Consider the following 9,382-nt stretch of genomic DNA (forward strand, 5'->3'; position numbering starts at 1 on the left):
AGTGTTTAGACTAAGTCAAGGATTTTTCAGCTTCTCAGGCCCAGCCAGCAAGAAGGCTGGAGGGGCACAAGAAGCTGGGAGGGGACACAGCCAGGACAGCTGACCCAAACTGGCCAAAGGGATATTTCATACCATGAGACGTCATGCCCTGTGTACAAACTGGGGGCAGTTGGGCGGGGGGGAGGATCACTGCTTGGGAACTAACTGGGCATCATTCAGCGAATGGTGAGCAATTGTATTGTGCATCACTTGTTTTGTATATTTCAATCCTTTTATTATTATTATTATTATTATTGTCATTTTATTATTGTTATTATTATCATTATTATTTTCTTCCTTTCTGTCCTATTAAACTGTTCTTATCTCAACCCACAAGTTTTACTTTTTTTTTTTTTCAATTCTCTTCCCATTCCACCGCGGGGAGGGGGGGAATGAGCGAGTGACTGCGTGGTGCTTAGCTGCTGGCTGGGGTTAAACCACGACAAAAAGCTACCTTCTAAAATCTTGAGGATAACATGTAGACATCAGTGAGTAGCTAAGGATCACCAAATAATTGTATTCTGTTTGCTAGGACTTCATGACTACTGCCAAAGCACTGCTGCAGGGCTTGTGATACTGATCAGTCCCAGCAAACTGTTTTGAATCAACCAGCTTCCCTGCCATCATCTAATGGAACAATTTCCAAGTTACCATCAACCGTTAGGTTTAAAGCCTTCCCAAGCACTCATTAAAGCCAAAAAATTGCTAGTAATGAGCCCATGGATGTTGCCATCTGCTAATCTTTGCATAGTATGTGGAGAAAAACTTAAGCAGTAGCAACCCAACTACCTGTGAAGAGCTGTCCAGAAGAACTACCTCTAGCACACGGTAATAACTAGCAACCTTGTCAACTACCTTACCAGAGTGGTCAATCATTGGATAAGTCAATAAGTAATCCACACTCATTGCAAATACCATGATCCTGCAAAGACCTGCGTCTGTACTTGTCTTTGTGTAGGAAGATCCTCCCAGAATGTTAGAGTTAAATGTGGCCCTATACACTCTCCTGAATCTGTTCGTTTATTGTGTAGTATCTTGATCTAGGGAAGCACCTGCCTGTTTTTAACCTGGCTCATGTGTTCAGTGAAGCTCAGCCTTTTAAATCACAGCCTCCCAAACCACCACACACACTCCGTTGCTAACTTGCAAAGAGTTCATTGCCTTTTCAGCCCTATTTCCCCAGAAAATCTACGCCGCACAATGACACAACATAACGACCCTCACTTGCAGAATAGATTTTTTTTTTCTCTCCTGGTCAAGAAGCATTTTACAAGCTGAAACTCATGTGGTTCATTTCATCCAGCATGAGTTAAAAATCAAGTACGGTAAGGCTGAGACCATAGGCAGGAAAACTTTCCTCCGAGCCTGAAATACTCCGAATTACTCAGGCTGGCGCGCGGCCAGGACACCGCGTTAACTCCCTTGTCCCTGTGAAACACCTCATTAGCCCGGCTTATGGGGATGTCAGCTTTGAAGCCATCCCCCGGCAGTAGCACCCATCACGGGAGGGTGCCGGTGCTCTCCTGGCTTAGCACCTCCAAAAGCTGCCTTGCTCCTCAGTAGCAGCCTCCCACGGAGCTCAGCCTCGGCCGTGGGCACGCTGCAGGCACGAGCGCAATAAATGCGGTTTTAGCAGCCCGCCCTGCGTGTTGACACCGACAGTTAAAGAGGGGCCAAGCCAGCCCCAGCCACCAGACGCTCCCAAACGACGACCGCCTTAAAACCTACTTGCTCCATGATGCTGTAGTCTGCCATCAGCTTCTCTTCCAGGTACCTGGCCATCAGCTCCGAGTCGGGCTGCCCTGCTGAGGTGGAGAAGCCCCAGCAGAGCCACAGCCAAAGGATCATGGCGGAGGGGGAAGCGCCGGCCAGGTGAGGGGAAAACCCTGCTGCCTGCAGCTGCTGCCTGCGCTGCCAGACGGGCTGCGAGGAGGCTGACAGGAGCCGAGAGGACCCACCCTCTTCTCCTCCTTCCCGGCTCGGGACCGGCCCCTTTTCCACTCAGGGCGGCTTCCCCTGCTGCCCGGCTTTGCGGGGGATCCTTGCAGGGTTTCCATTCGGCTGCTGCTCTCCCCCTCAGCTGGGGGGCGCGAGGCACCGCCATGCCCCCTCTCGACGCCGCCCTCGGCCTCAGCCCCCGTCTCACTTTGTGCAGCAGAGAGGGGTGGTGATGGGGGTCCCTGGGGCGCTGCCGGTTGTCGTTTTGGCACCGGCAGCACCCATCGCCTGTGGTGGCCCTCAGTGAGGGGGGGGGGGGGGGGGGCTGAGGAGCCATTTTCTCCACCTGGCTGGGTGCTGAGGCGGGCCCCAAGATGGCCGCTGTCTGCGGGGCTGGTGCCCAGTGCCTGTGGGAGCTGGAAGGACGCACTGGGCCGCCGGGTTGTCTCTTTATGGGGTCAGCCACGGCGCCTGAACAGCTTCTGCCACAGTCCATATTAAAAAGCACCCTCCTTGGCGTCTCAACAGCTTCCGCCACAGTCCGTATTAAAAAGGACCCTCCTGCCCACCCCCCTCAGGGAGCGCAATCCAAGGACACGCTTCAAGGCTGGGGCTTTACCAAAGAGCAGTAAAACCCTCAGCTTCACCCTCTCCAAAGGGACACCTTCTCCTACCCCCTGGTCTGGAGAGCCCTGGTTTGTTTGTGAAAGCCGCCCGCGGTCCCAGAGCAGGGCAGGGCTCCCTCCGCACCCTCGCCTTGGCCGAGACCCAGACTTTCCCCCCCCGTCTCTCTCTTATCGTCTGGTCTCCATTTCTCAGCTGGGCAAAGCTGGGGTGAGCCTCCTGCTCTTCCCTCCGTTTCCCAGAGGCAGAGCCCTCTCCTCCCCGACCAGCCCCACGGCGAAGGCGGACGCTGGCTGGGCAGGATACGTCCCCACCGCTCAGCTGCCAGGGACGTTCCTCCAGGCACGGCCGTGCCAGCTGGCATGGACCGGGCACGGCTCATCCCCAGGTGTTCGGGAACTTGCATCTGCAGGGCTCACCTAACCCCAAATCAGACACATTTACTACTTCATTTTTCTGCGCTGGCAGTAACTTCTCAAATCCAGCAGACCCAAATTTCCTCCCTCTTTGTTTGTTTTGGTGGTTTTTTTCTTTTTGCAGGTGCTAGGCGCTGCACGCACAAACCCGTCAGGATTCGAACCACTGTATTTTCTTTTTCCTTTCCAGCTCTGGGTCATCAGGGACTGAAGGTGTTTTGCTTCAGCTCCAGTCCATGGCAGTGACAGTCCAGTGAGTCATTCAATGTCTCTCCAGCCTTGCTGGAATATATAAACACACCCTTGGGCCACTGGAGTTTCTCCTTCTGGACTGACACATGTGCACCCACCTGAAAGCATATGTCCACTAAAAGCATATGCCCTGGGAGCATTAAGTCCTCCAAATCTAGCATGCATAATGGAGGAGCAGAGAGGTCCTTGCTCCCCATTCAGAAGGGATGAGGGGAGCTGGAGATGGCATAAAGGGAAGGGACAGCAAAGTCAACACGTTTGGAACTCCCCTTTAGGAAATCAATGGTTCAGACAGGCTGAGGCCACACCATGTTCACACACAGGTCCCTCCTGGCATTGCCAGCAGGAGGGAAGGAATCAAAAGCCTGGCCAGCCCCTCTCCCACTGGGACCAGTCCACCACTGGCATGTACAAAGGCCTCTGGAGTGGTCACATCCCTGATGGGAGCTGCAGAGCTGGGCAGCGCTGCAGGGAACGATGAAGGGCTTATGTGGCTGGAGAAGAGAAGGTGGTGGGAGAAAGCTGGAGGGAGGCTGGGGCAGGATGCTTCAGGCTCCCAGTGACACCCCAAATGATTGCTGTGCTGATCTGGTCCCTGCCAGAAGATAGTCAAGGCATTATCTTGAGCTCCTCATCATTTCAAAGGGAGATGGAAGAGGGCTCAACCATCCAGTTGGGAATCAAGAGAGACTTCAAAGCAATGTTTCAGGCTGAGACCTGGTTTAAGGACACACAAAAAATGAAGTATTTTTCATCTGGGTCCAGTTTGTTTCAGCTCCTGCATGTCTTGTCTAGCTTAGACACAGAAGTGCACTGCAGTAGCATAATAAGTAGGGCTGCAGTCTCCTGTGCTCTCACTACTGACAGTACGGTGGGCTGCTTCTCAACCTGCCCTGTCCATGTTTCATTAACTGGGGACATGGATGAATAAAAGTCTTGCAGCATATGCTTAGAAATGCTGGAAATGGGCATTTAAAACAATACATATATGATGATTTTCCTCCTGTTTTGGAAAACCTGGAGGAAACCAAGGCACCCCTGTAAAAGCAAGTCAAAACTACCCTGCTAATCCTAGAAGTAGCAGTAGTTCCTGGGCAGGAATGGGAGATGTTTGCCAGTTTGAATGACCATTGGGCAGTCAGGAGGCATTTGGAAAAATATCCAAATCTCACAGGCTATCACTCTGCCTCCTGATCAGTATTCAGCTTGTTTCAACAGCCACTCTGCTTCTCCCATTGCACAGGCGAGGAGCTGAGGGCCAGAGTAAATCAAAACAGTGAGACAGTGCAAAGATATTGCAATGAATCTGCTCTAAGCAAAGCTGGTGAAAGGAGGATATTCAGACCAAAACAGGATCCTAGACCAGGTACAGGATGGTATGAGAGAATGAGCTGGGGAAAATGCTGCCCTTCCCAAAGTGATTAGGAGCAGCCAATTCTGCTCATGCTCTCCTCAGCAAGGGCACATAAGGACACAGCATGTAGCTAAATAAGACCAAGGTGTATTTTAACATAGTTCAGATGTGGTTAGGTTCGGTGAGTGAACATTAAGCCTGGGGCCTTGATTGTTCACATCATCCTCTCTTCCCCCTCCTTGGAATACAGCATCCTGATTTTGGGGGTAAACATGGCAGGCACTGTTCTGGGGATGCTGTTGAAGACCAAGATAAGCAGTTACTCAGGTGTGTTCACATTAGACATGTTTGATGCTGACTTTTGCCGACTCAGCAAAAGGAGCAGCTGTTCTTTGGGTGGGAGCTCAGCAAATTAAATTGCTGGCATAAAAACTGGCATGCCTGCGGCCAATATGAGCGGAGACATTGGTGAGAGGCATGATCTGACAGCTGAGCTTCCACACACATTTCACCTGGAATTGATCATGTTATATCAAGGAATCTCTCTGTGTTGGCCCACAAACACATGCACCTTTGTGATGCTCTGCCTTCACACATCTGCATCCCCCTGTTTTTCCATGCAAGGCTCATGGGTAGGACTAGTCTTCCTCATTTTCACCATAAATAAACCCTGTAGGGAGTGTTGAAGCTAAAGAAAATGTTGGCACCTTCTAGCTCAAGAGCAGGGGTTTTCCAGACTCCAGACTGAAGCTGAGGGAACAAGATCAGAACTGCATTTAGTCATAACATCAGTGCCATGGCTGCATGGATTCATTAATTAAAGATTTCCTGTTCTCTGTTCTTCTAGGTAGAAGAACGGGACACCAGACACCCAGCTCGTGCAGAGGCACCTACATTAAATGCCCAAATAGAAGCATCTGAACCAGGAACTAAATCTACCCAAAGCACTAACAAACTGTAGAATTTAGTGGCATTCAAAGCCAGCAATTTGATCAGGAAATTGGTAAGAGTCCCAAAGGATTGCACAGGCATAGACACAGATAAATATCCAGAGGTAAAATTAATTACGGTGAAGTTCAGGGAATTACATTAAGTATTTTCTTTCAGGTCTTAATCTAACCAGTTTCCTCTGAAACACCTGGATAGGACCCGATGGTCCCAAGTTCTGACACTATTTGGGGGGTGCCTGTGTTTCTGAAAGTTCTTTTCTGAGGTCCCAGTGGCTGCTGATCTCCCTGTTCCCATTAGCTGTTCTTACCTGTATCACTGAAGATTTTCAGATAAGAAGTTCAATATGGGAAGGGGAAACTGCCTATCTCATAAGACACAGAAATTGTGAGCATCTCTCCCCGGGTGCAAGCCAAGTTAACACCATTTAATTATTCTAAATTAAATTGCTGGACTCTGCCCAGCAGTAACTCCAAGTGCTTCAGGGAGGACAGTGCATGAAATCTTCCTTCCAGGGAATCCCAACCACGAGAGGACAACTCATGAAACAGCTCAATGGACACATACCACAAAACATCTTACTGACATGCTGTCCTCCTCATGAAATTCCGGGGGAGTTCACCTAACCTGATAGGAAATAGTAGGGCTCTGAGCATCCTCAGCACCTACTCCTCCCATATATTTTTCTGTACCTTCTCCTTGAGAAATTTCAGCTTTTTGGACTCTTTTGGACAGTATATTTGAGCAGTTTGTGCCATCTAGTGGTCACACTGATTTCCCAATCTTGTTATTTTTACCAAAAAAAATTAAGCCACATTTGGTGGTTATGAGAGGACAGAAATAAGGGATTACAAAATTAAGGTTTAAATTAAATTCTGTTCTAAAGGGACTTTTTCATCTCTTCAGAACAGCAGTGATTATCTTCCCAGTCCAGGGTCCCAGATACCTCGAGAAGAGCTGTCTTAAACTTTATGTTTCTGATGAGAAAGGGCTGGTCACTCTGAGCTAGGGGAACATATGTGAACAGAATTCAGCTTAGACAGAAAATTCAAGTTACAGTAGATACTGTCAACACAGCAAAGACTGGGTGCCCCATGCCTGCTGCTCTTGCAGTCCTGGATAAACCCTGTCATAGCCAGAGCTCCAAATGCAGTGATGGAGGTGTTCCTAAGCTAACTTTAAGGTAGCTAACCCCCCCAGCAGGGGCAGGTTTCATCATCCCATTCTATGGTGCGGCAGGTAGTTAGTCAAGCACCATATGGTCAGAAAAAAATCTCTTTATTTCCATGGACTAAAAAGGGAGACAAAGATGTACAGTAGGGTAATCCCTTCCCTCATTACGCTACGTTGGTTGACAGCCAGCTGAATATGAGCCGGCACTGTGCCCAGGTGGCCAAGAAGGCCAACGGCATTCTGGCTTGTGTCAGAAGTAGTGTGGCCAGCAGGAGCAGGGCAGGGATTGTCCCCCTGTACTCGGCACTGGTGAGGCTGCACCTCAAATACTGTGTTCAGTTTTGGGCCCCTCACGACAGGAAAGACCTTGAGGTGCTGGAGCATGTCCAGAGAAGGGCAACGAAGCTGGTGAAGGGTCTGGAGCACAAGTCTTATGCGAAGTAGCTGAGGGAACTGGGGTTGTTTAGCCTGGAGAAAAGGAGGCTGACAGGAGACCTCATCGTTCTCTACAGCTACCTGAAAGGGGGTTGTAGTGAGCTGGGGGGTCAGTCTCCCAAGTAACAAGTGATAGGATGAGAAGAAATGGCCTCAAGTTGTGCCAGGGGAGGTTTAGGTTGGATGTTAAGAAAAATTTCTTCTCCGAAAGGGTAATCAAGCATTGTAACAGGCTGTCCAGGGGAGTGGTTGTGTCACCGTCTCTGGAGGTATTTAAAAGACATGTGGATGTGGCACTTAGGGACATCATTTAGTGGTGGACTTGGCAGTGTTAGGTTTTATGGTTGGACTCGATGATCATAAGGGTCTTTTCCAACCTAAATGATTCTATGATTATTCAAAAACTCTGCTCCCATCCTCCACATTCTCCTCTTGTACACTCCCCTCCTCTGTGCACACCACTTACCCTCACCTCCATGGGAAGCTGAAACACAGAAGACGATCTGGAGTAACATCGGGGAGGGGAAGACTGGCCAAGTCATGCCAGTTGGGCCTGAGGGATGCAGAACTGCTTATCAAGTGATCTCTGCATTCAGAAACTGTCTCTTCAGGAGAAGCAGTGTTGCAGGCTCTACATGTGCACCGTCTGAGAGCTGAACCAGAGCTTAGAAAGTAGTAAATAGGTGATGTGGGGAACCACTGTGTGGATGGATCAATGCAAAAGCAAGATGCATGTGTTGTGAAGGCTGTGTACTAGTTTGAGTACAGCCTGCAGGCTCCTAAGCTTTCTAGCAAACCTGGAGCCATGTCATCTCCAAGTTCAAGATCCAGGATTGCCCAAAAGATTGTGGGAGAGGGCAAATTAGGACTAATTATTCAATGCCTCTTCCAGCATAAAATCTGTAAAATGGTATATGGAGCTATCATGTGACAGGTTCAAAGCGATGATCAAAAGGCCATGGTTCATTCTATGTACAGTTAAGGCATGGAACTTCTTCTCCCAGGATGCTATGTATACTAATTTTTTATCCAGTCTCTTCAGAGGAGATGATAGGCTTTGGGAAAATAAATTAACTAAGAACTGCTAAATAAATGCAAACCATCTCCTGATCAGGATGTACCATAACCACAAGTAGCTGGAGACTAGGAGGGTCTTTGGAAAATACCTTATGTGCTTGCTCCAGTTCTTACGTTCTCTCCTAAGCAGCTTTGGGAGCTCTTACATGGCAGTGAGCTGAAAGGTCACTACTCTGCTTGCGTTCCTTGTAAACCTCTGAATGTAGTTTCAGGTCTCAGCCTGCGAGACAATCCGTTGAAAAGATGGAGGAAGGATGTGTGACAGCAGACTGGTGCTGAAATGTAATGTAACATAGGGTAAGATAACAGAAGAAAAATAATATAATGCAGTTAATATAATATAATATAATATAATATAATATAATATAATATAATCTTCACTGCTGTTTTGTCCCAGGGTTCACATAGTAATTCAGTCTTTTCCATTGAGGTTGCTAGGATGTCTGCAAATTCCCTTTCTTCCTGGAAGAGTGGAAGAGATACCCCAGCTCCTTTTGCCAGAAACCTGCTTCCTCCCTTTTTTCCCCCTTTTGCTTTGCTGGCTTACTTTATCCCATCTCTTGAAGTATCCAGAGGCAGGGAGGCCAAAACAGTTTCAAAAGCACCCAGGAGCCATACAACATGCATCCGAAAACATCATCGCATTTTTTCACATGACTAACTGAAAAACTGGAACTATCCCACCACCAGCTATGATTCTTTCCCAGCAGAGTGGAAGAAGGGTATTTGTGTGGGTCAGGATCCAACCCAAAGGTATCTGCCAACCCCTGTGAGACAGCTGGGTGGGACAGCACTTGGAGAGGTACAATTTTGCTGCCTCCATCGCTCTGAGAACCAGTCTTCACCTCATTTGCTATAAACAAACAAGCTATGAGTGAGTTCTTGCTTTCATCTTTTGAAGTTTGGGATACTCCAAGGTCTGCGCCTAGCAGGAAATTAGTCAAACATCATGGGAAGCTACAAAAGCAAGAAGTGAGCCTATCCAAACCTGAGCTGTTATCGAGGGCAGAGGCGAGTGAAGACACTATTTGGATAACCCTTGCTCAGGCACCACAGCTCAGACTTACGTTGCAAGGCAAATATTTACCTATGGCCTAAACAAAGTCAGCGTTTCAAAACTTTGTTC

General features: G+C 48.5%; 1 protein-coding gene across 1 annotated transcript in view; it reads right to left on the bottom strand.

The window, feature by feature from the left end:
• Positions 1-1,995, bottom strand: part of ITIH5 (inter-alpha-trypsin inhibitor heavy chain 5) — a 49,359-nt gene extending 47,364 nt beyond the window's left edge. Inside the window, exon 1 of the mRNA XM_075024619.1 lies at positions 1,768-1,995. Coding sequence (XP_074880720.1) covers positions 1,768-1,887 — 120 coding nt within the window. The 5' untranslated portion in view covers positions 1,888-1,995. The remainder of the gene's footprint in view (positions 1-1,767) is intronic.
• Positions 1,996-9,382: the final 7,387 nt, after the last annotated feature.

The sequence above is a fragment of the Buteo buteo genome, chromosome 4, assembly GCF_964188355.1.
Source record: "Buteo buteo chromosome 4, bButBut1.hap1.1, whole genome shotgun sequence".
Classification (NCBI taxonomy): domain Eukaryota; kingdom Metazoa; phylum Chordata; class Aves; order Accipitriformes; family Accipitridae; genus Buteo; species Buteo buteo.